This window comes from Gavia stellata, chromosome 3 (genome assembly GCF_030936135.1).
Source record: "Gavia stellata isolate bGavSte3 chromosome 3, bGavSte3.hap2, whole genome shotgun sequence".
NCBI classification, from domain to species: domain Eukaryota; kingdom Metazoa; phylum Chordata; class Aves; order Gaviiformes; family Gaviidae; genus Gavia; species Gavia stellata.
Genome location: NC_082596.1, coordinates 101,053,399 through 101,080,783, shown reverse-complemented (window position 1 = coordinate 101,080,783; position 27,385 = coordinate 101,053,399). Strand labels below are relative to the sequence as shown.

At 42.8% G+C, this 27,385-nt stretch overlaps 1 protein-coding gene across 1 annotated transcript; it reads left to right on the top strand.

Moving 5' to 3' along the window:
• The first annotated feature begins 891 nt into the window (after positions 1-891).
• LY86 (lymphocyte antigen 86) lies at positions 892-27,385 on the top strand. The gene is made up of 5 exons (XM_009821974.2): positions 892-1,171; positions 15,118-15,204; positions 16,664-16,792; positions 23,785-23,837; positions 26,811-27,385. Exons 1-5 carry the CDS (start codon positions 1,051-1,053, stop codon positions 26,904-26,906), a joined length of 486 nt encoding a protein of 161 aa, XP_009820276.2. The 5' UTR covers positions 892-1,050; the 3' UTR covers positions 26,907-27,385.

Sequence of the window (27,385 nt, the reverse complement as noted above, 5' to 3'; positions counted from 1 at the left end):
CAGAGCCAATTTCTCCTTGTCTGCAGCTCAGAGAAGACTATTGCAGACATTCGCTTTAGGGTTGAATTTAGCTTGTAGCTTTTTTTTCCAGTTGACGCTCTGTCCAGGAAAGACCTTTTTGGCAACTGCAGTTTGAAATTCTATTCCAATCCTGGATCTTAAACTGAATTGGAGAAGTTTACTGGAGATGCAGCAACCCTCCCTCCTTTCCTTACTGATCATTCCCTGCCATCTGCAACAGCCACTAATTTTTTGCATAAAGCACAGCTTTAAAAAATACCTAGTGCAAATAACAAGTGCACAGTGTCACTAGTGGGCAGTTAAATATCCAGGAAGACAGAAGGAAAAAAATTAGGTCTAGGTTTACCTGATTGGGTACACTGTTAAAGAGTACATTCCTAAGAACCATTGAACAAAATGAACATAAATGCAGTATTTAGCACAGTCAAGCAGAAAGGATTCATTCCTTAAAGTTTCAAGGCTTGCTTATTTGGTGTCAGCTTCAGACACACCTCCCTTCCCTCTAGCAGACAGATTTGTTACTAAGAAGAACGTAGAAACCAAACTGTCTGCCTTGCAAAATTTGTTCTGACTTTGTGTGATTAAGATGGGGCAATCCGGATCGCAATGTTTTTGTGGCCAGAAGGGCTAAATATCCTGTCTGAAGTCTTGACCCAAATGCTTTGACTTCAAGAGAAGAAACTGGCAGCGAGAGAAAAACTAAACAGTTTGCTGCATTGTTCCAGCAGGCACCGAGGCAGGGCTATGCTGTGCCGTGAGTAGGTGTGATTAGCTCATTTGTCATTAGTTTAAACTAACATGAAGCAAAAAGCAGAAGTCTAAGCACACGGAAATACACCCTCCAATTCTGATTAGCCTCTTGTTTATATCACTCTGTGGCAAGCTAAGGCTGCGTTGGCTTGCTTAACCCTTCTGCAGGCACGAATGTAGTAACTCCTGTCTCCCTTGGAGAAAGGAAGGAACACCTCCCTTCACAGAGGGTTAGCAAGAGACAGAGAAGTAGTCCTGCAAACTGCCACCAGCACCACCATGAAGACATCAAATGTTCTTCTTCTCATCGTAGTCCTGCTTTACATCAATGCCAGCACAGAATGGCCTATGCACACAGTCTGCAAAGAGGACAACTTGGAAATACATTACAAAAGCTGTGGTGAGATTTTTAAAATTTCCATTTTCATTTTAGCTGGGCAACAAAGTTGTTCTTATGCAGTGAGAGAGACTTATAAGCCAGGCAATGAATGGAAGGGTTACACTCCCAAACTAGCACTGGGTTTCGCAGCTAGATTGTTTTTAGTCTTTCAAATATTGCTGGTTTGGTTGACACACACACACAGAGAAATCTGTGTTTAGATAGAAGATAATAAAGAGGAAGTAATGTAACCTAATTCAGAATAATAAACAGCTGTCAAAAATCCACTTCAGCATGAAAGAGTGACTAGGATTTTTATCTTGAAGTTAGGTAAAAAAAAAAGAGAGGAAGACCCTAGATCTTTATCTTTTTTACCCTGGGATGACATATACTCTTCAATGCACTGATCTGCTGTTCTCCTAATGTGCAGCAAGACTGTGGCGACGTGCTTTCTGTCCTCCCACTTGGAGTGACAAGGGATCCAGCGTGACAGTGGGAAGGATTCGTGTTCTCCGCCATTGCCACTGTGCTTAGCGAGACTTCAGCAGCAGCACTTAACAGAGGCATTTCCCAGGGACCATAGGGTTTTGTTTGTTCTTTAAATCTGGAGAGAAGAAAAGGAGTAAGCAGCACTGGAATGACTGAAAACGAATTCACTGAATGGTGCCTACTTTCCACCTCTTGCTTTGCTGGCCTTCTGCCTCTCCTATTGTGCTGATCTGCTTTACAACTGGGACAAAGGGAATTAGATTCACAGACGCCTCATTCATTTTCCGCACGTGATGTGAAAAGCGATTCATGGCAAATGAGTACCCTAGAGTTTGTTTTTCCAATTCATCCTGATACAAAGGGTTTCCCGGGGGGCTTTTTCTCCCCTGTAGCTTTCATGCTGTTTTGCACACCCATTAAAATAAAGCCAGTGAGGGACAAGAGAAGTAAATAAATATTTGTAATGCTATTCTTTGCTGGCCTGCTCCCAGGAGACTAAAGTCAGGCTTCACATATTATAAATGGGCATACTGCATTAGGAAAATATTTAATTAGATATTGAATACAAGCTTTGGCATTACCTTTATTTTAGTAAGAATTCATTGTATAAGTTAATTCTATTCCCTCAACAGGTCTCAGTTAGCATGAGATGCCTTGACACGGAGGCACAGGCTACAGTTTGAGTCAACTCAAATGATGATGAAATCTGTCTGCTGGGCACGTGTCAGTCAGGCATTGCTTCTTGCTATGCACACCACTGGCCTAGCTAACAAAATGCATTTGTTTAGAGCTTGTGTGTCATTTATTTTGGTTTGTCATGCACAGAAAGGTAAGAGGTACATTCATTCAGGAGGAATTCACAGCTTGAGAAGCACAAGCCAGAGATCACACAGGTCAGGTCCCAAGACTGAGAGTAGTCTTCTGTTCTCCCGGGCCAAACTATGGGAGATGAGAAGATTATACAAATGTGGAAACAATGCAAGAATCAAATCAGATTCCTTGTTTGAAGCCCGATTCCTCGCTCCCTTACAGCTCTGGCAGATTCAGTTGTGGCAACTCACAGATGCTGTCACAATGTTCTGCCTCGCCTTTTTCCAGAGGCTACCACACCTGTAGCATCAGACCAGGATGCACCATCTGCATCTCTGCTGACCCAGCTCATGGTCTGGTAGCTTGCATAAAGCAGAAAAATATAAGGTGTTTCGGGCTGAGCCCAAAAATCTACAGGTGTGGAGGATAAATCCAAATACACTTGTCTACATTGCCTTCAGACAAGGCACTGCACTCTTACTGAGCTCACTGGCAGGCTCACAACGGTGCCAAAGGTGCCGAACACCCTTTCAGGAGAGGGGAAGCTTTGTCCCCACTTCATTTCACTGTAAACCACAACTAGATGGGCAGAACATAGCTTTCTTCTTTAGCTGTGTCCCGCCAATCGTTCTCACCCAGGAGGGAACAGACATGCTATAGTGCCCAGGTTTGACAAGACCCTTTCCCAACAAACCTTCTCATGACAATTTTGTAATGTCAGCAAGCTCAGAGCCAATGCTAGGCAACTGCCCATACTCTAGCTATTTCAGGGAAAGACTGCCCTGCATGTCCCTCCAGTCTGAGAAATCCCCATGGTATTTCCTGCTCCACTGAAGATGCCAGAGGATGACACATTTTTGGGATACAGTGGCTACAGTGAGGTATCTTGTATGAAATCTTGGGTAAAGGATTTCCTGTTGGCTTTGAGAGGGTCCGGATTTCACCTCTATTGTTGTTACTATGAATTCCATGATGTTATCAGTGAATCAGGGTTGAATCAAGTAAAATTTAAGGAAGTTGAGAGAATTTTAGCCAAGTACTTCACAACTTTATTTCTGGAGTTGAATGCCCTCTATCAACAGATTAATAGAGTTCAGTCTGAGTATTTAAAAAGGAGCTAAGTGTTCATTTTCACCTTGCAGTTTATCAGATCCTCTCCTATATTGCAGTAAAATTCTGACTAAAGCCAAACATGTGAGCTAATATAACTGTGATAAATGTAGGAGAGAAGCTTAGGTGGATAACTGAAGACAGACAGAGAAAGCGTAGCAATCTCCTGTACCCAACAGCAAGCCCCAATTCCCTGTCACAAGCACTTGCTATAGCTTCATCCTGCCCCTATAATGCGTAAGATACAGGCACGCATCAAGCCCCCAGCCTCAGTCCATGCTCTGGATCCTTTAAAAGGATCCCCATTCCCACCCAGCCATGCCAGACCACACGATCAATATCATGCTCTTGTAAAAAAGTAAGTTAAAAGAAATCGGACAAAAATTCTTAGCAGCAAGTCCATAGCAAGAAACTCAGGCTGAAAGATGGGTGGTCTAAAAGTAAAGTAAATAGACAGTATGCTGCCTCCTCTATATAACCACAGGAGACATAACACCGAGACAGTCTATAAATAGCAAGACATTTCCCATCAGTGCCACTCTTCCTCCCAGGAACAAGTGACAAAAATGAAGGAAGATAGCAAATGACCACAAATCACTTTAGGAACCTGGGCAGGGATCCTGAGATAAAAGCAGCACAGGTTAATATCTCTGACTGAGAAAAGAGAACTGTAATTGGCAAGTCTATGCAGAAATATGAAAAGAACTTGCTACACAAATGGCTGATTCCTATCCCTTATAATTTCATAGTGATTTTTACAGTAATAACATTTTTGATCTTTCCAGCTGCATTTTAAAAGGCAATTGTCCAGGAAGGGAAAAGTGGGAAGGCCATAGTAGCAAAGTGCCCTGAGCAGATTCCAGTGCTATTTGAGTGCCAGTCACCCACCTCAAAGTGCAAAGTGCAATGAGTGAGAGACTACAAAACAACTCTTCAACACGTATACCAGCACCTGCTTCCAGACCATTCATGTAAGCCTAATTGTCTTAATTAGCCATGAAAACATTCTTAAAATGTAGTGTTCAAATGAGGCCATCTTCATAGGGTAAAGCAGGTGATTGCTGCTGCAGACGCATGAAAAACACTTTCCAATTATTTTTACAGCTCTATTTTTGAAATGCTAGTTGGGACTACATCAACAAATCAGTATTTCAGAATGCCTGGTTTTGTTTCAACCAGCAAACCCAGACCAGTATGCTCGGTGATTAATAAAGCTCTACATTTAGATTAGGACCTAGGAGATTTCAGAGCTGCCCAAAACTGTAGATTTCTTGACAGTGCAAGAAAAGGTTACTGTCAGGGCAGAAGGTTCTTATAAAGGGTCTGGAGAACATCAACCATTAAGGACTCTGTTTTCTGTGCACAGGAGTAAATAACAGGGAATTTCAGGGAGATCTTCAGGAGAGTCAAAGTAGTAGTATCTGAAGATGACATCTTGAGAGATATTCCCTAGGCTTTATGAAACACTGTTCAGACCACATGGGATTTTTCTTTTTTACTATCACAGACAAACACGTTTCCCAATTCATCTTTGACATTGTTTGCTTTTTCTTCTTTTTTCATCTGAAGCAAGGTTAATAGCCATTAGCTGAAGTTTCAGGAGAAGGGAAAAAAAAAAATATCAATCTGTATTCATTTCAACCTCCAGAACCTAAATATGAAACTGGTTCCACCCTTCTTTGTGAGTTCTTTGCAATCTGCATATCTACAGATTTAAAAATAATAAAACATACTTAGGGATATGGGTAACCATTTGCTTTAATTAATGTCTTCTGCTAGACAAAGAAGCGGAGCCCTGTGGTCACGTAGAGAATTATCTTTACATGCCAATGCCTCTTCCTAAACAGAGCAAAGTCAGACTGAACTTATGTCCACTGAGCTCCATGACTGCTCGTATAGCTCTATGTCATACTTCAAGCAGGGTCATTTCTGTAAAGTTGTTTTCCTGCCCTACATTGGTACACTCAGAGAGAGCAGCACTGCCCACTTCAGTACAAGCTTGCATTGGATAGCATTTACAGAGAAACTCTCATTTGTATAGCTTTTCTTTAAACTTGTGAGCTCAGATTTGGATCTCTGTTAAAATGGCCCCTTGAAGTTGACAGGGTTATTCTGGTGTAGAACCTGCTCTGTTTGGATAGCGCAGTATAGACACTCTCCTGTTAAACTCTGCTTTGAGGGAACTTTTCAGTGCTTAACAAAAAAAAAGAAAAGAAAAAGTGAAGATCGATAGACTGGTTAGATCACAATTTTCTGATGATTTTTCTGTCTGTGTTGAATAGTTTCAGTCTTCCTAGGGTCCCCCTCACACACTCAGCCCATCATATCCTTTCTCCTACATATTGAGAGATCAAATATACTATTTCTCTTAAAAACCTCTTTCTCCTTTTTTGTAAAAATAGACCTGTAACACCCATCCCTGCTCAGTCAGCAATACCAACTTGTAAACAAACCTGCTAAATTGTCACCATAGTAGCACTAATTTTACAGCACATCACTTTCTGTTTTCTGTGTCAACCAATGTTACTAGTCCTTTTTCCTCCCTGGCCACACACTGACATCCTTTAGCTAAAGGATACAAGTAATCCAACAGCTTCAGCTGGCAAAGAAAAGTCTGCAAAAAATTCTCACCTCATGCATCTTCAGGGCAAATATTCTTCTAGACACTTGGTAAAAGAAGGTTCTTTTTCCATTATTCTTTGGGTTTTTGGCAGACAGATTGAGCCAGATGCTTCTCTTGGACTTATTTATTTATTTCCCTCAGCAGTCTCCAGCAATTGCTTCTGCTTCTAAATTATTTAAAGCCACATGACACCAACTCCCCTCTGATCTTTTGTTGCATAGATCGCTAATGGGCAAACAATCAAAGAACTTAAGAATTTCACTTGAAAACATTTTGTTTGTTTGCTCTGTCCAAGACATCTTAGTGTCATAGCTTTGCTGCTATACTCATCTGGTATAGCTTACTTATTCCAGGGGGAATGACAGATGTTGACATGCATATTTCTGGCACCAGATCCTAACAAATGGAAGCTATCATCAGAATCAAGGTAGCATAGATTGAGTGCACATGCAAATCTTCTTTTAAAGTTTTGGTCCCTCCATGAATTAAAACTACCTTATCTGTTTCATTCTCTGCTTCATTAGAGAGGATTAAAACTTTCTTTTCCTGTGTGATCTCTTAAGGTGGTTCTGATTTAATTTTACCTCTTCTTTCAGAGAGAGAAGGGTATTTAGCAACTTTTAAAATGTAAATGGTAAGGAGGAGCAGGAGACAATTTCATACCTTCAAGGTACTCTGGCAAAAACATTAGGTTCAGCATCTAGACTTTGAACCATTTAGCAAAATCAATATTAATGCTTTCACTGAGACTAGTAGTGGAGAGAATCAACCTCAGCTGAACTTTTCCCACCATGCTTTGAATTTTCCTATCTAATTTAGTTCTCAGAGGTTTCCTCACAGTGCCTATTTTTTCACCAAATCAATGAAGGTCCTGCATCATGGACCGCAAAAGAGGGTCGTTAATGTGCGACAACCCCTCCTGCTTATCTCCAGCTGCTAAATCTAAACTAGTAGACACGTTTTCCAGCTATTGACCTCTGCCATGTCTTCGGTTGTTGTAACCACTGAGTCACAAGGGAGGGTTGCAAGCAGGAGGGGTAACAGCCCCCAAGGCAAGCCATAGGAAAAGGTGTTCTCCCCTTTGGAAACAAATAGGGGAGACGTACCTTGGAAACTGTATATTGCATTACATTTGAGAAGTACTGTGGGCAAGGCAAAACTGTCATTTGCTATTGCATGCTAAGGTTGAGTCTCTGTGGAGGGAGCGGTCTAATATACTAAACAGGTGAGTCACAGCTATGTTAACAGTTTGATGAAAATTTGAGATTAGCTTCCTGTATTACATAAAGTAGAAAAAGTCAAAAGACACATTCACTGCATCAAGTCAGAAGCAAGAACAAACCACAGTTGCTCATAAGTGCTGCAGTGTAAAGCTTTCTGTGTAAGCATACGAAGCATTGCTAGGCTTTGACATTGCCACACCATCTCATCTAGAGTTGTCATCAAGGCCTCAAAATAGCTCTGGACCCTACAATGCTTACAGTTTACCAGAGAAAATAGAGGCGGGAGAGCAGGTTCTCACAGCAATTTAACATCCATCAGCAAAAATATCCAGAAAAATCTAAGAAAATTTAACACACCTCAGAAAAATGCAAAAAGGACTTCAGCATTATTGTGTGTTGGTGTCACTGCACCAACTTCAAGGAGGCTTATGGCAACCTAAAACTAGGGAGGAACAGTGGCCATCAGGGATAAGATACCTAAATACCCTATACAGAACCACCATGTACCAAATCCAAAGATTCTGATCTGTCCCAGATGCTGCTTTTAGACTCAGGAGGGCTTCCAGTTTCCAAAAGCTAGGATCTTGAAAGCTACCACAAATTAATCTATGCACCAGTTTCCTCTTCACCTGAAGATGGATGGCTCCTGTCAAGTGAGCCAGCGTTGATCGGGCAGGTGGGAACCCAGCTAGTCTCCTCAGCAGAGGGAGCATGCCATTCCAATTATAGCTTACTGCCACGCTCCTGCGGTGGATTTCAACCCATCCTGGGAAAAAAGGGAACATTTAGCCCATTTATATGCTGCTGATTACTGTTCTGTATAATCAGTGGTAAAGCCTGCTATCCCAGAGCATATCATGTGTCTAACAGCAGGGCAGTTTCTAGTGATGTTTGGTTCTATTTCTGACACAAGTCTGCAAGTCTGTTGTGAATCCCCAGTCACACTGGCAAGCACTGATGTCCGGAGACCTCTGTCTCAAGTAGAGCAGTATACAGAACGATAAAAAAAAACCCACATGAAGAGAGAAGAGACAGATCTGACTAGGAATACAGGCAGTTACTGTATGTATCTTACTCATGCAGCGCATGGTGTTTTCTTACCAACGGAACAGAAGAACAAAGACTTTCTCTCTCCAATACATTCCCTGCTGGGCCCAAATTAATGCAGCATTTTCTTGTTACGCTGCTGTAGCTGAAGCCTGCCCTGCCTCCCTTTCTCAATCTAACTAGGACAAATCAGGATTATCAAATACAAATACAGATCTGTATGTGCTGTCTCTCAAAGCCTGCATCTTTCAGTTTTGTCTTCTCAAACAGGCTGAGACAAAGCTTTGTCAAACCATACGAAGCACAGAAACCCTCTCTTTCCGAATACCACTGCTGGCAAAAGGAAGGAAAGTCTCCATGAACCTTCAGACACTGGGCCTCCCCTCGAGCCCTGGCAAACAGCTCTAACAAGCCTGCTGTCAAGAAAGGTGGTTCGGGCAGGAAAAGGCAGGGAGACTCAGGTCAAGTCTTTGGCAAGGCTGCTTTATGCATGCTGGTGACACCCCCATCCCCAAAGACAGCCCTCCAGCTGCAGAGAGCCCCTCACACTTGCCGTCTTTACAGGGGCTTCCCTCCAGCTCATCACACCACACAGCTCCTCACCCAGGCCACCAGCAGCTCCATGGCCACAGGTGGCAGCTGGGTGACCGCAGCTTGGTACCAGGCAAATATCTCCCTCTCTTCTCCATCTGCCACACTTCAAGCCCTCCATCCCATATCTGTTCCTCAGGCACCAAATGCTGCTACTATTGCAGTCAGTGCACCAGCAATGTGTTTGGAGAAGCTACCGGCCTTCTGAGTTACTCTTTCGGGGTATTTGCAAATTTGGGCATTAGTTATACTCAGCAGTGAGTTTTACTTGAAATAGTAAGAGACAAAGTCTTCATCCTTTATTTAAACTAATCTCGTAAGACACTGGAATCACCTTGCTCCAAAACTAGGGCCATAAACACAGGCCAGTAATGCCTGTGCCTTAATGTAACCAAACTGTATATAATTGCTCTTTGCATTACCAGTGTTCAGTATTCTTGAGAGAGGAGTGGAAATGATTTAAATATTGCATAAAATACAGTTTAAAAAAAGTGTTTTAAGTTTCTCTTGCTAGTGTTCTGGGGTCTTTTAGCTTATAGATTATACTGAGACCAAATCTTCAGGCTTCCCTCTACAGCCAAGTAAGTTTTATCATAAAGGAAGCAGTTATTCACTCCATCAGCCATCTCCAAGAGCTTCAGCTTCAAGCAGACCTCAGAGACCACAAGTTGATAACGCTATTTGCAAAGGGGAATTCCCACAGCCTGTACCTGCCAGGACATTAAGGATACATGACTGTCATCTTCCCTATTCCTTCACCTCCATGTTGCGTAAGCAAGCCGGAAAGGTACAGGAGATAAAACATACCATAGCTTCTGCAAAGGAGGCCAGAGTACCTGTCTGAACGAGGCAAAAGCCCGGAGCTGGTCATGTCTGAGGTGAGCGTCTTGGGACGAAGCATCCTCATGATAAACTAGCCACAGTCAACATGAGTCTCACAATTTGTTCTGCTCCCCTCTGAACAGAGGGTCACTCTGCTTCTCCTAGCTATGTCTGGACGTGGCAGTGGCATGCAGAGAAGCAGGCACAAAGGGAAGCTCATTAAACTGAAGGTGCTCAGGGAAATCTGATGCGCAACTGGAGAGGTGCTAATTCAGCTGATGTTTCTTCCTCAGTACCTTATAAGTAGATTCCAGTGTCAAATATAACCTTGAGCATTCAGGTTAATTCATTTAAATAGACATTAAAGGGAAAATGTTGGGTGAATACATAAAGTCTGAGATCCCAAACAGTTCCTCATTCTTTCCCTCTCCTTTCATCACCTTGAATGTTATAAGGACTAATGATTTAATTTTATTAAGAACTTTGAAGGTGAAGAGTGTTGGGTAATTACTAAATATGTTTCTTCCTTGTGCTAATTTCCAGCTCCTCTAGCACCAGTCTGTCCTTGTATGACCCTAGCCAAGTGCAGCTATGTTATTCCATTCAATTATGTGGCCTATCTGCTCCTAAAAAGCGTTATTTTGAAACACCCAAAGCTTACCCATTTGGAGAGTCTTCTCACCACTGCAAGACATACAGATGTGGACTCTCACAAGCAAACTTCCCTGCTTGCTGCTCCTATTAGCTTGTACCACTGATTTTCATGCCCATATGGAGACAATGTGATTTTAGAGCAGATTCAGATGAGAGTGAAGCCAGTAGAGGATAGTTAACAAGATGGGGGGAAGGGGAGAGAAGAAGAAAAGACAGAGACTGTTGTGCACCAGCCCAGCAAAATTCCTGTAACAGGTGCTTCCCATCTGGCCATGCAGTTTCTGTAATGCCCAGCTCGTCATCTCACAGGCTCAGGCTCTGAGGAACATAGCCATGGTGGGTTAGCACATTATCGTTCCCAGCTGTTTGCTTTGTCTTCCTGCTGGAGATCACTTCCCAGAGCACAGGGGGCTGAACAGACACGTGGGGCATAAGGGCAGCCCCAGCTCACAGCCCTGCGGCTTGCTGCACACCCATGTTCAGCAGAAGCATGAGCTAGTGGCCCCACAACTGCAGTAACTGAGGCATGAAAGTGTGTTCCCACCTGTTGTCCCTGTAACTGGGGTAATAATCTCCATCAAAGGTACAAGGTTTGCACCCAGGAGGGTCACATAGGTACACCACTGTAAATATGTCTGAGCTAATTTACCTACAAACTTTCTGCCAAGAACAAGAACAGGAAATTCTAGGAAGAAAAGGTGAGGAGCTCATCTGAGCTTCTAGGCTGTACTACGCACGTCTGCTCAGTCTTCTAGAAAAACCCAGCCAAATTCATTGCTGTGAGCACCTCACAATAGTGAGCCAGGCTGAAATCTTGCACTATGGTCCCTCTACAGGTCATATGCAAGGAAAACCACATACCAAGCCAATATAGCAATAAATCTCCACTAGGGTACTTGGATAAGGGTGAAATGGGAGGCGGGATGCATGCGGTAAGCTGGCACTATGCCACATAAGATGCGATCTATGGCAAGATGCCAGGTACATCCCAAATTTACCTCTCATAAAGCAAAGCAGGATTGTACTACAGAAGCCAGGCTTCAGCAAGAGCTGTACGTTCAGTGCTAGTACAGTTGTGATCGCAGCATTAGCCACAGCATCAAGCTCAAATAATAGCTCTAAGATCTTACAGTGCATTGATTATTTACAAAAGCCAAAGACTTGCCTCTTTCTCAGAGCAGTTGCCTGAAAGTTTTATAACTGTCTACAGAGAAACTTCAGTCAAAATCCTGCTCCTGGGCATGCTAGTTGCAAGGATGTTGCAGCCCAAGCCCTTCTCACGTAGATACACAGAGACACAAAACAAGCCCTTCCCCCCCCCCATAAGCAGATTTTCACTGATAAACCTCAATGTGTTTGCAAAATTTCCAGCCACGTTTTAAGTGTTGGTAATATATCAAAGCTGAACTGGAAAAGCAAAACTCTGCAACCAGTTGAAGAGTTTCTAGCTTTAATTATGGAAGAGGGAGCAGATTGAAGGGAGTGGGTGGAGGGAAGTCTGGGAACATACAGTACTGTGCACTATGAAATGTTGCAGGGAAGTGGAAGGCTGAAGGGCAGCCCCACGTATTTTAGGGATTTAACGGTAAATGTTATTGCTCTGCACATGTGAAAGACATAACATGGGGTGGGTTTTTTTTTTCAGTCTAACCCGCTCACTTCAGATTGACGCAAACAAGGAAGAATAAGTATTAAACCTCCATAAGAGACACACAGTGACTCACAGTTGTGCATCTGAGATAAAACACAAAAATGGCAATTGCCTCCAGTTGCCTTTGCCACACGAGGGACTCCTCAACACTTAAAGAAAGAGGGGTATGGCACGCTACCTTAGTTCATAGAGCACAGCTGAATTTACAGACATCTTCACTTATCAAGTGGTTAAAAATCACTTTTTTCTTCAATTTCCTTTTAGCAGTAACCTTTCTGCCTACATGTTTTGGAATCCAGACTCCCTGGCACCGTAGCTTTAGCAACACAGCCATGCTTTCAATTGATTTCAGCAGGAGGCCCCCACGTACACCACAATATCCAAGATGTTGGATTGCAAAGTCATAGCCTGAATTTCCCCAGGGGAATGGTCAGAAATTTAACTGGTGTTTCTTTTGCCAGTGTAAAAATTTACATTTTCAGCAACAGGGTAACAACACAAAATCCAAGTGTTGTAATTCACAAATTCTGATGGAATTTCTCATGCAAATGCTTCCATGCTCTCTTCCTCTCTGGGGATCAGACAACACTTCTCCGGATACACCAGAGTCCTACGCTGCATCACTAGCAGTGCAGTGGAAGACACCCATGGCCACAATGCACCATGAAATATGTCATCTGGCAAAAGACCTCAACCCATAGAACAAAAACAAACAGGCATGAGACATGCAAACTAAAACAACCCTGAGGTCAGGTTCGTTATAAGAAACCCCTGCTTTCCAGAGAAGCTTGGTTTCATGAACATCCCCTTTCCATCCAAACGGTTATTGATGATAAATTTTGAACTAAAAATTCAACTTTTAGCCCTAATACCATGATTTAATTTACTGAGTAAAGCATAGCCTAGTCTCTTTGTAAAGAGAAGAGCATCGTATATGTCGGCAGTGCCATTTTTGACCATAGCTCCCTCTGGGAATACCAGAGCTGACAATTTTACTCATTTGACAACCAGCACTGTTTATAGGCATCAATGCCCAAGTTGCTCCGAATCTGAGCAGCTGCTTCCTGAACCTTATCATCACACCGCACACAAAACAGAAACGAGGGGCTCTTGCAGAAGTCCAGAGGAAAGCGGAAACCAAGCCCTGAGATGTGGTAGAGACCAGAGGGGAAGCAGGCGTAACGGTCCTGGAAAAAAGAGAAGTTTGACACGCTTTCCAGCTGGAGCAGGAAACTGCTCTCCTACCCGATTGCAACAGCTTCTGAAGCTGCAATAACAAAGTGAGAACTGAAAGGAATATGAAAAGGGAGGAAAGACAACCCTCTGACTCTTGTTACACTTGAGCCGATAAACAACTCCAGGCACCAACTTTTTGTCCCAAGCAGGTCATGCAGCTGCAGAGACAGCTTTAGTGGTGTGGAGGACAAAATCCAGCAAAGGGACACAGAGCTGTGGGAAATACTAGTGACTTTTATCTCCCTCCTTTAAACAGTTATTTTAATTTACCAGGACTTAGGACTCGGGAGCTCTTTTCAGACCACACTGACAATCCGTGTGTTTGCAGAGCCTGGCTTAGTTAGAAGCCCCAGCTCCTCCTGGCACTTTCATTCATTTCATGCTTCTCTTAAAGCAATCAGGCTTTGGTCACCCAGACTTGCTCCATGCCAGCTGCTACAGCTGTGGGGCACTGCTGTAAAAATAGGGTCAGACTATGGAGGTGCTAGCTCAGCCTCACAGAGGACACTCGTGACTCAAGTTTCACCACAGCATCAAAGGAAGATTCTCCCAAACCATTATTTTTAATTTAGCGAGAAGATTACCTCAAGTAACAATAACTTAGAAACAGAATTAAATTCCGAAGCCTGTATTTCGTCACCACCAGCTCTATGTAAACTGGGGAGCCCACGGCTGCTTCTGCGCATGCTGCAGTCGCTTCTCTGGTTTCCACAGAGAAGGAAGTTGGACGCACAGGCTGGCTAGAAACCCACCATGAGGGGCAAACCTATGCCTAAAGCAAGCCTTGAGGCTCAAGATGATATGTGGCCAAAACTGGCCAAATCTTTCCCCTCCAGCCACGGCTCTGGAAAACACTTGCACATGCCGTTGGTTGCAGCAGCTGAGCTGTCAGTTGCTGCTGCCGGCTGTCACCAGAGAGCGACACATTGGCAAGCCTTCAGGCATAGCACAGTCTCATGGAGGCTAGCAAGGAAGAAGGTGGAAGTGGAGGGAAAGCAATGATGTTTGTACAAGAGTTTTGGAGCCTGATGCAGAGAAAGGGGTACTGCAGAAACTGGTAAGAGCCACGTTCATGTCAGTCAGCTGTAGGGCTCCCTTTGACCCCAGCTCTGCTAAAGTCTCTGAGAAAAGGAGAAATGTAGAATATTTCCTGGGTTAGAAATATTACATGATGGTGGACCCAGCATGAAATACTGCAGGATCTCAGTTACACAATTTTATTTTCATTTTTGGACTTTTTATTCCACTTCGGGATTCAGTTTCCCAGACAGCCTTGCCAGGCCGTCTTATGATACAAATGAATTAAAAACACATTATCATAACCAATCGCTCATCAGTGCTGAGGAAGGAATGGCGATGCAGAGATCCTGGAAAAAGCAGCTGCCCTATGCTAAGACTTCACTGCTGAATGAGTATTAACTACTCACCACTGTGAGGAACTTGCTTTCCCTGAACTTGGCTCGTTTTCTCACACAGTAGGTTTTAGGCCACATATAAACTATCATCTGAATGTACTTCAGATTGAAGTGGCAGGAAGGACAGAAGCAGCTATTAAACACAGGGTATGGGAGCTTTGAGCACATCTTGGGAGAATTTCTAAGGAATACATAATCTGTTTTTTATAACACCTCTATATTTTACTGTTTTCTTCTATACAGTCAGTATCTCATTAAAAACAACTTGTTACCCACTGTTTTCTGTCTCCAAACAGATCCCAAGCAAGATTTTGCTTTCAGCATTGACCGATGCTCTGATATCACAACCCACACCTTTAACATCAGAGCTGCAATGGTCCTAAGTAAGTGAATTGCTGTTTTCTCACACCATGACAGGTAATTCATGTGTGAATGCTGGTATTAAATAGTAAGCAAGGGTGACAACCTCCTGTAAGATACAAATGGTCTTAATTTCTGAGAAATTTCAAAACCTGTGTGCAGCTACAGAAATGTCAGTTCTGTTATCAGCTCTGCCTCAGACTACGTGTGTCACCCTAAGCAGTTCGTATCAGCCTTCAGCCCCTATCCCTCTGCTACCCTTCATCTGTATGTATGGATAGCCAACGTGGGGGCCACTCTAGAGCTTGTCTTCACAGCTAAGTCTTCTGGGGAGAGTCTTGTTGAATGACACACCTACAGCACCCATACCTCTTGTGTCAGCACCAGCAGTGCTTACCAGTCAGCAAGGCTGACCCTCACAGGTGGGAGACTGAACTAATGGACTCCCAACAGAGTAAGGTGGGGGCACCTCCCTGCCATGCAAAGAAGCATGCTGGGGGGCATTGCAGGAGTGCTAGCCTGAGGCAACACAGTCATGCCATCAGCTCGCCACCTGTGCTAGCTGAAGTTATACCCTCTTCACTTGACTGATCAGCAGTAAGATCAAAAGCAGAACTGCATTTGATCTAATGGGCTGGGTGCACAAGTTAATATTAGCCGTAGCTTGACTTGTGATCGTTGCACAGGAAAGCCACCTTCTTGCAACCCTGTTGGCCCCAAGCTCTCCTAGAACCTCTACTACCAGAGCATAAATGAGAGCACTGCTCCTGGTGCTGAAAATAAGTTTGTGTGCCAAGTGTCTTTTAGCACTTGGGAATGCTTCCTTGCGTGCAAAAGGTCTCCCTCCTGTGAGACATGCTGCCCTTTTGCCTGGGGAGCACCAGTTTTCAGGTGGCTGCAAAATTAAACAAGCCTGCAAAATCACGTTACCAGCATTTGCAAATACTTTTCCATCAACTCGGAGTACAGTACCTCCATCTAAATCCAGTAGCCTCACTGGCTGTATCTATGTTAGCAAGCCAGGCACAAGCAGGCAACCTCCCAGCACTGCCAAGCTGCTGTGCTGGTCCCTGGCACAGGTTTAGCTCAGGCCAGCTACCGTTTTCCCAGGCAGCAGGTACAGGCCACAGGCTGCTCCTGGGGGCCCATTGGATATGATCCCTCTGGCAGGGACAGTAGGAAAGAAAGTTTAGATGTACGGACACAAGGTTTACTATGCCAGCTGGCCTCAGTCAGAGAATGGTCACGGGTGTAGTTTATTTAACAATAAAGATATATGCTATTATGTCCCCTGTTATATACCTTAAGGGACTTAGAGACCTGTTCCTGAAACATGGATTTCTATGTATCAGGATTTCTCAGTGAAGAGAAAACATTCAATGGCTTAAACAGCAGGGCAGGGAGAAATGGAATCTTTTTAAAAATAAAGTAATAAACCTGTTTACCCTTGCACTTTCTCTGAGCTCTCCTGCTTTTTTGTAGGACACAGCATCAAGGAACTGTATGTCAAGGTTGACCTGATCATAAATGGGAAGACCGTCTTAACCTACTCAGAGACGCTTTGCGAGCCGGGTCATTCTAAGCTTATTTTCTGCGGAAAGAAGAAAGGAGGTAATTTAGATAGCACTCTTAAGTGTTTGATGGCTACTGAATACTCCAAGCAGGATGCACCCGCTGTGCTGTTGAACACACCAATACATCATAATGTTCTGCTTACTTCAACAGCATGTTAATGGATGACAGAAACACAGTAGGACAGAGATGTTTTAATTTCAGAGCCTGCTTTTTCCCCTAACCTGTTTGCTTGCTTTTCTTTTAATCACAGAATATTGCATACATATGGGATTTCAAGTCCATAAAAAATAACTGCAGTAACGTGACCCCATCCAACAGCAGAGATGTTCATAAGCCCTATTTATAGCCACATGGCTGTCATGCAAGCAAGAAGCATGACAAAAATAAAGGCCACTTCTGTAAAAGAAATGGCTGAGCAAACAAACAAGCCGTTATGAACATGTTCTTCACTATTAAGCAAGTAACACTTCCTGTCCTTAAAAGCAGTTCTTAACTCACTTTAAGAAGAATTATGCTTGAATAAGGATATTTGGGCCAAGGTACTATTTGGTACCATCTATGGTTTGCATCTTGCTTCTGCTCAACATGTGCCTATGCGACAGTCAGATGATTTCAGTTCATGCCAGCCAAACTGCCAACTGGTGCAGAGCTGCACTAGTTGGTTTACAGTGGCATTAGCTGTCCCCAGAAAGCAGGCATCTTCGGTCCCAGGTGAGCCTGGGCACCTCAAGGTTCCTCTGCCACGACCCAGGCCAGGTAGTGCAAAGCTAGCCATGGTATGTCCAGAAGCGCTATGGTCATGCCTCTGGACTGTAATATCCAGATATCTTAAACGCTTATTTTGAAATCCCTCTTACATCATGATCATCTCTTTAGGCTGATTTTAAAATAAACAGGTAGAGCTGCAGGGAAGTTTCAGAGTTGTTAGAGCACCAGCTGGTTTCAGAAGCTCTGCTTTCCTTCCATTCACTTGCATCTCTGTCCTGATAATGCTGCAATAAATCATGTGCAAGGGCTATGAGTTTAAAGACCATGCACAGCACTACTGCTAAGAGAGCCACTGGAAAATTACTAAGATGTTTCACACAGCATGGAAATATCACAAAGAATAATAGAGAAATGCTGCATGAGCAACCTATTATGTAAATCCTGTAAGTCAGATAGACAAAAAAATTAAATTCAGAGGTTTCTTCAATTGTGTATTGAATTACCAGGGAAAAAACCCACCCACAGACCTACTGAAAAACTATCTTATTCTGGTGAAGTACTAAATAACATCCTTTAGAGAATACATTAAGGAGAAGTAGAGTCAGTCCTGAGCTGAGCACAAACTGCTATTCACACATTAAGCCAAAAAGCCAAAATCTCCTGGGGTTTCCAAGTCCCTTAGTATTAAACTGACAGATAATTGTTTCTACTAATTGAAGTACATTCTGATATAAAAGCATAGTTGGTTGTTTAAATAATACTAAGTTAGTGCAAGGACCTCTGCCACACACTTTTTAATACAGCGTTGTTCAGTAGCTGTTTTTATTAATGAAGTCACAGCAGGAAAGAAGAGAACTTTCTTAGACTAAGGTTCAAACTGAAAATGTGGTATTCCTTAGTTAGTTAACGTTTGATTCTAACCCATGTTTTATGACACGGAATTGAGCTGAAGACCAATTTGAGGCAATTCAGCACAGCCATAATTTACCATATTAGCATAGCTGTAAACCTGGCTTAATACCTATGCAGACAGGACAACATTGTGAATGACCAAGTATGCAGCCTAGCAAAGGTATAGAGGAGCAGAGAGCCCTTTCAACTGAAGCTTTTCATGCAGAGCCCCTTTTCACCTGTTGTACAGGCAACATTTCCAACATCTGGCCAGACCTCACCAGAGTTTAAATATAGTTCCACACAGAATTTGCTTGCCCTCCACAAAGAGGCCAAAAGTTGCCTGTTCCTCCCTCTCCCAAAATGAGACAGAACATGGTTCTGCTACAGGCTTTGTTGGTCCTCTCACTCTGGTAGACGAGCAGAGCAGAAGTTTCAAGGAAAAGAGACTTATAAGGGCCGGATGTGGCAAAGTCTTGGGTGTTTGGAGTTGTTTTATTTTTCTTTGCTCTCCTATAATGCTACAGTTTTACCATGACTAGAAATACTTTAGGAGACTTAATATAGCTAAAGGTTTCATGTTCATCATAATCATATAGTATTCACTATTTGTGTTAAGCAAAGGTCACATCTGGCACTGCTCACTGAGACTCCTAAATAGGATTCCAGATCTTTTTCTTTGAGCTGTATGCATGTTGTGAAGTTGTTAGCACAAAGGTTGCAAGGAAATGGGCCATTGTCCATTTAAGATCAATAACGAAACTGCTGAATTCTTTGTGGTGTAACATCAACTCAGCTCTCCCTCTTCTTTAGTAGAAAGTGCTGGTTATTCCCCATTTCCTCCGAAGAAAATAGTTACATAAGATTTAACAGATTTCCCAATGCAATAACTAAAATCAGAGAAAGACCTACAAGGGTAATATTTAGCAATGTGCCAACCACAACTTGCAGGCTTAAACGAAGCTTCCTGACAAAAGATAGTTGCATCCCCTGCAAGTTTTTTTTCAGCCCCAACTGATAAAGGCACCATCAGAGCACTTGCATGATTCCTTGTGAACACTCCCAAACCATAGAGAAAACCTTCCTTGCTTCGGACCTTTGTTCCTTACATTATTGCCTCTTTTGGTAAGTGTTACAGTGAGCAAGTTTCTAAAATAGTATTTGTGAATAAAAGTAGAGAACACAGCATGAATTACAGAACTGGTATCACATTGAGACTTTAGGTACATGTTTCTGAGAAAGCAGCCACACCACGAAGCAAGGTCTTTGGGCTGATATACAATGCCCCTTCATCTCAATTTTCCCTCCCCAGTAAAGAGAGTGGATGTTTCTCACCCAGCTATGTATTTATATATGTTTTTCTCACTCAAATATACATCTACAGCTGGCAGTTATTCAGATCATTCCTGCATCCCTAAAACTCACAGAAGTTGTGTATCAGTTGCATGGGTGCAAGATCGTGTCCTAGAAGAACTCCAACATGGAGAGTTTAAGTTCTAAAAAGATTTAAAACATAGAAAAAGGAAGAGGTGGGTGCAGATGTACAGGGCCTTTATATAGTACAGGAGTGTGAGAACGTTTAAAGATTTTTCAGTTCAAGGAAGATTTGAGAAAGAGGAGTGAGAATTTCATTATAGGTGTTTTGTCAGGAATGAGAGGCATCTTCACAATAAATGATAACTAGTAACTTGAAGTAATCCTTAGGAAGTTCTTACACATTTGAAAGCTCTGCTTCATGCTGGAAGCTGCTAGAGGCCTGCTCACTGGCAGCGAAAAGGACTAAGTTACTTTTGGTAGAAACAATAGTGAAAAGTTGCTACAACAAATACAACAATATCACCTTGAATCAGTGATACATTAGAAATGTTTTCCAGAATGCTCTACAGAAGTCACCTTCAGTTGAGTCCTTAAGAAAAAGGGCTGAAAATGGAAGGTGGACTGAAAGCACATCACTAATGACAGCATGCTTGACAGACACCATACCGTAACTTACCAAGCAGACCAATAAGACATAGGGGAATATTTAATTGGAAAAATGCACTCATGATTTATGCTGTTCCTGATGTTCGTACATTTTTGCAACTACATCTGGGCTTGCTCTAAAAAGAGCACAGAATTCTTTCAATGAGCTAGGCTCAGTGTTTGTGACAGTTACACTTACTGCAACAGATGTGTTCATCCTCTTTCAATGAAGGAATGCAAAAATATATGAATATATGGAGAAAAATGTATGAGTATATGAAGGATGCTGTGATAAACTACAGTCCTTAAAGCCTTGGAGGATGTTTACACTTCTGGAAATACGGCAGAAATCCTCATGTAAGAGGAACATTGAATGGGCTTTGAAAAGCCTGATTCAGCCATTGAGGAGGTTGCCATGGTCCAAAGCGAGTATGAATGATAAAATTCAGCAGATCTATAGCACCATAGTATTTCCTGGCAGGTCTCAACTAGCTGAAAATGAAAGCTGCCCTTGCTTTACTATCAGGACATACTTCCAAAGCAGCATAGTCCTTTTTCCCTCCCATTGTTGAGGCAAGAAGGTCACGAGTTTTCTAGAGGCCTGGTTACAGACCACAGAATGGTTGAGGTTGGAAGGACCCTCTGAAGGTCATTTAGTCCAGCTGCCACCTACTCACTCAAGCAGGGCCACCTACAGCCAGTTGCCCAGGACCATGTCCAGGCAGGGTTTGAGTATATCCAACGATGGACACTCCACAACCTCTCTGGGCAACCTTTGCTAGTGCTCAGTCACCGTCACAGCAAAAAAAAGTCTTCCCTGGTGTTTAGGAGAAAGCTCTTATGTTTCAGTTTGTGCCTACTGCCTCTTGTCCTGTCACTGGTCACCACTGGAAAGAGCCTGGCTCTGTCCTCTTTATACCCTTTCTTCAGGTATTTGTACATATTGATGTGCTCTCTCCTAATCTTTCTGTTCTCTAGGCTGAACAGTCCCAGCTCTCTCAGCCTCTCCTCATTGGAGAGATGTTCCAGTTCCTTAATCATCTCAGTGGCCCTTCACTGGACTCTCTCCAGTAGCTCCATATGATTTATAACTGTACCACTGCAAGACCCCTGGTTAGAAAGAGCTAAATAAGGGCAATGCTGAATCACAAAGCAGTAAACGTGGACCTCAAACTGGACACACATCACTAGCTCCATGTTTTGAGGCTCCCTAAAAGCTAGTACAGTCCATGAGAGTGACTCCATTGCTTACCGATCAAAGGCATAGCTACCACAAATCAGAGCAATCATGGAAAACTCAGAGAGTGCTAAGGCAGAGCCCTAAGACTGTGTTCACCCTAGCTGTGACGTATTCACTACTTTGTCACAGCAAAGTATGAAAAAAATAGCTTCTGCCTACACTGAAGGAGAGATTAGCATCGCCGTCATTTCAGAAGCAAATTTATGGTCTGATGACTTCTACTTCATTTTAAAATATAGGCTTTGCAGAGCTTGAATGCTGTGTCTATATGTTTAGATTCTGGATGGCTTTCCAACAGCCTAGGTGAGACGCTAACAAGCCACATGATCCAAAAGGAGTTTCCATATCCCTGTGGAGAAGGACTTTGGGGAAGGATGATAGTTACAGTCCAGTTTTCTCTCCACTCTCCTCTGCTGCCATCCAAGATTTGGTAGGCTCAGAGTTGACTGAAGGAGAGACAGTCAAACAAGGATCTCTACTGAACAAAAGGACACAGAAACCACGAGCCATGCTATTGCATGGTCCACATCACCCTGAGGTAGGCAGCTCACAATATGGCTTAGCACACATACAGCTCAAGTCCCAAGGGAGTCACTCATCACCCAAGTCATGCAGTCTGCAGTGCCTTTAACTCCCATTTAGATTCCAGTAAGTTGTGAACTGACAAGTGGGCTGTACTGTATTTTTAAAATTCTTGAGTCACCATCTCTGCAGCAGAGATGTGTCAGACTCCATGGCTCTTGCTTCGTGCACAGAAGCAAGCAGCGATGGTGACTGCTCTTTGAAAAGGAAAAGACTTCTTGGTGTCCATGTGATGTAGCCAGGGACACAGAGGGGAATGAGCACAGTATGAGCGCTGCAGCATAATTTATTATTTTGAGTGACAAGCCAAAACACACTTACTCTATTCTTGGTTTTGGTATTAGGTTTTTCAGGACAACACTGAGTTCTGCATCTTCTCCATCTCCCAGGATCATGAGGGCATTATGTTTAACAAACTCCTCATTAACGCAAATGTGTAGGACATTGGTGATGTCTCAGGTTCTCCTCCTCTTTTCCTAGTTTAACCTTGTAGTCATGATTCTTTCATATAAGCTTGTTATAAGGCATTGACTAACATTTCGTAGCATGTGTGGGAAAGACCTTCTGTGGACTCTTTTCCAAGTCAGATACCCACTGCATGGTCGGATGGCCCGTACAACAAACATGTTACAAACCTGTTGTCCAACATTTCACAAGAAACAGTTTAAACCAGCACAGCGAGACTGGACTAAAACAACTCTCTAGAAGTGACAAGCATCAAGATGCCAGCACATACTCACAAATATGATGAAACACTTACTCCTCTGTCACTGTCAAAGTAAAGAATATTTCATGACACCTACAAAAGAGAATCCTTAAACAGTTCTTAGACTTTTCCATGACTTGTGGAGGGCAAGTTGTGCAAGAAGTTCTGAAACGTCTACAAATTTTATTTTCAGTCAAGTCTGCACAGTTTGGCCCAGTAAGCTATGAAAAAGTAGGAGGAACTGCAGAACAGCTTGCTAATTCTGTCCATTAATGCCAAAGTTGCCCTTTCTTCAACAGCAAAAAGCAAGCATGCTTCTTGATTAGGGAGATGAGGATTGGAAGGTGGAACTCCTGGGCTCTATTCCAGTCACCAACACAACTTGTGATGGCTTTAGCACATCATGTAACTTCTTGGTGAATGATCCCTCAGCAGTGAGATAGACATGTTCTTATTACTTTAAGGTCATGTTCAGCAAGCAGAAATCCACACCTACAGAAACACTCAGCTCAGATTGTTTTTTCTTAAAGTTACCAAAACAGTATAGTTTAACTATTGCAGCTGCAGGTATTTAACAGATCATGCTAAAGGACTGTCTGGCAATCCTCCTCCCCTTTTGTTTTCCCATTTGCAGGATGCATGCTGACATAGGAACAGCCACCCAGTTGTGCAAAGCCATGCCCCCCTCCTCCACACAGACAGGGACTGCAGGTCCTCCTTTAGCCCATGCTCTGCCCCGTTTTCCCCCTAAGGCAGTACACATCCTGACATTTCTCTTAGGAGGGCTGTTATAAGACTGCGTATAGAGCACTTTGCAGTTCCATAACACTTGTCACTGGAGTACTTTGAAGTGCTATTACAAAAAAGCATCTACGATCATGTGCTTGTTTCCTTCATGTGCTGCATGTCTAACCACCCATCACCATTTTTGCTTTTCAGAACATGTCTACTATGAGGGACCAGTCACACTGGGGATCAAAGAAATCCCACAGGTAAGCTGGTCACAGCTGTGCTCCCAAGCAGAAGGGCTTTCTGAACCAGGTATGGTCAGAGGAATACCAGCAATTACATCAGCATATTCCAAGCTCCTCCAGCTGGCACACTGGATCTGATAGTGTTTACATGACTAATCCTTTTCAATATGAAATTAACTGGCTTTGCTTAAAGCATTAGAGACACCCCATTATCCAGAGACAGGTTTTTGTAGGATAGCAGATCCCCACTACCAGCACTAAGTCTCACAGCCATACAGTTCTTTAGTAGGCTCCCCCTCTATTACTCTTAAAATGGCAACAAAAGTGGCAGCTCCAAGGGACTCCTGAGAGACCAAAGCTGCAATTCAGTTCACTCCTTAGTGGGCTGAAAAGTTTGGAGAAGCTCATTCATCCTCACTGGCTATAAAGGCCGTTTAGATAACTATTGCAATTGTATGTGTTCCACTGCACATATATGGTGTTTATAGATACAGAGACAGAGGTATTCTAGGTTGCAATGGAAAGTACAAGTTATTGGGCCAAGAACACTTTCTCTGGACTTATGGAGCCTTAAAATAAGACAGTAATTTCCTAGAAAGGTAAGAAAACAAGCAGTACTCTCGGCACTGCTCTGAATCTCCTCATTGTCTGTTGCAGATGCTCTTTACAAGCAGCCTTCTTCGCACTCAGCTAAGTCTCCTTCTTAAAAGTCAACAAAAATCTGATTGTAAAGCAAGATATAGGTCTCAAATGCTGAATACACCACAATGTCTCCTAACTGGGCACAACATGAATCTATATTTGACCAGTAAATAACAATGGACTTTTACCACATACACAAAGAGACTGGAGAAGGGGAGAAGGCAAGATCTGGATCACTAAGGCATCTGGTTGAGGACGTGGTGAAGAAAGGATCACAGTCACTACTGCGAAAGCACACAGTTCAGGTGGTCAGTCAAACAGTCCTTAGATTTACTCACACAGAGAAGCACAGCATGAGCTCTCAGTTCTTCAGCAACAAACATAAAACCCATGTCACAGCCTCAAAGATGAGGTCTGGGGCCTGCTCAGCACTGGATTGGTCCAGGTGCAGGAAAAGGAGAAAAAAGAATCAAAACATGGATACAGAACAAGGACCTGAGTCCCAGAGAACCAGACTTGCCCAGACCTGCAGAGGTGATAACAAGGATAGCTGGCTTTTGGGAGGATTGAGCCTCCGTAACAGCTACTATCTCATATCTCAGTCTTCCCTTGGCGACAGCAGCAGCCACAACTTTCATTTTCCAAAGCTTTCACAAAGGGAGCTGGGCCCCCTTATGCAGGCTCTTATCCCACCCTTACCAGCCTGCTTCCCTAAAGGCTATGCCTAGAGATGCTGTGTTGAGCAACGCCTTTTGTTTTCTCACACTGGAGTGCCCAAGTTCATATCAGTCAGCATCCAGCTCCAGGAGCAGCTTTACCAGCATGCTGAGGACACTTCTGTAGTAAAGGCTCTAGACAAACTGAATAACAACTCTTTAGATCAAGAGCAAGCCCTGGAAACATCAACACAGACCAGTAAAATTCCAATTCTGGGCAAATTAGCTGAATTTGGAGCCAGAAATTTTAAGTCTTCACAATCCTCTTTTAATAAGAATTTTTACCCATAAGCAAAAAATTATTCTGGAGGAGGGAAAAAATCTAATCACCAACAAGCAGTGGAAATGAGTTATTATAAACTCCCTTCCATGAATGAAACTATAAGCTTTTGGAGAATTAACATACTTGTGAGAAAGGAAACAGGAAGCCTTTTTTGTTAATTAATCAATCAGGCAAATAACACCATCCTTCCATGCCAGCACTAAGGAATTATTCCATGCAGCAATCATAGTCTTCTCATTACAAAGAACAGCCTCATCTGAGCAGCCCAAAGGACATTTGCACAGTCTGCACAGCAATTACAACGAGACTGTATTCTCATGAGCATGTTGCCATTGGGCCTCTCTAAATTTGGAAGTTACATTTAGCTTGAACCTCTCTGTGAGGACACGGGCCAGTTATCGCTTTAGAAATCCCATGGTAAAAGGCAAATGCCAAGAAGCCTGACTCACTCTAGTTGTGCCTCTTACTCTACAACCAGAAGAGTTGTGAGCAGGGCAAGAGCTTTCTATGGTTCAAGGCCAGGAGGCCACTGCTGCCAAGCTCTCCTACCCCAGGTTTTGCTCCCCTCCACACTCCAGAAAAAAACTCAGAAGAAATACTGCAGTGTCAGCAATCTAGAGTGAATGAAATCTAGTTCACGTCTTCCTCCAAAACTGTTAAGTGAGCCTTGTCACCTCCCCTGCCCAGTGCTTCTTCTCCAGGAGTCTGGAGAGAGCAGTTTTGACCAATACAAAAAAAGCCATGGCTTCTTTGAGGTTGAGATTTTTTGCGCTGCAATTATACAAGTTCTCCCCAAAGCCTGAGTTATTAGTAGCTTTAACTACACAATTTGAAACTAAACTACCTCTTGTTTTATTATATAGAAATTCATCACAGGTTGAGTCATCTATTCACACACATCCCCCAAGGTGCTTTCTTTTATAAAAATTCATATCAATACCAGTGTACACACTGAAAGCAAGATCCAAGGAAAAGAAGTGCCAGACAACTGAGCACCTCTTACCCTGCCAGTTACTAAACAGCACAGGCCATACTGTGCTTGCTTATAAGAAACATGAGAAGTTACACAGATTTGAAAGGAATTTTTATGCATCAAAACATTTTGTTCCCCTTGCACTGTTTTAATTTTGAACTTGTGCTGTCAGCATTGATATCCCTGATGAGAGTATTTTGGCAGAAAATATGGGCAAGTCCTTTACCAGTTCTGAAACATTTGGACAGGAAAGATTTTGGAGGAACTTGATGGGAAAAATGTTATTCTGTTTCTAGGAAGAGGACTCCCTCATAGAAACAGAAGCAGTTATATACTACCAACGGGCTAATCTCTTGCTTTGTGTTTGTCTCATACAGGGAGATTACACTATTTCAGCAAAGCTGACTAATGAAGACCACGTCACTGTTGCTTGTGCTGATTTTACTGTGAAAAATTATTTAGACTATTATTAGCAACAAACCAATTTCATGAAAGCTACAGACTACCAAAGCTATTCAAGCCAAGTGAGCTGCTTGCATGCTACAATGATTCTGAAGGAAATAATCCCCACATGGTGGTTCTGATGCTATTGCTCTTTATAAATCACTATTTTCAAGATGTCACTAGACCCTCTAGTGGTAATTTTATCTCTAAATGCACACTGTAACCCATTTTTTGTTTCTAATATATACAGATGCAAGTAGAAAGTATTTGATAACAACATTCTCATCTTAGGATGAAAATAGCATTAGGCAGAACAGGCGAGAGCCTAAACATATTTTTTGCAGTAAGTTATGGATGTATCCATTTCTAACACAGGCTAAAGAAAACTTTCATATGTGTCACATACTATGCAGTTAGAGCACTCAACATTTTCAGTCTTCCCTAGGGCCTGTCTGGAGCCTCCATTAGTATAGATTTTGTTATAACCATGGAACAAAGACGAAATAGT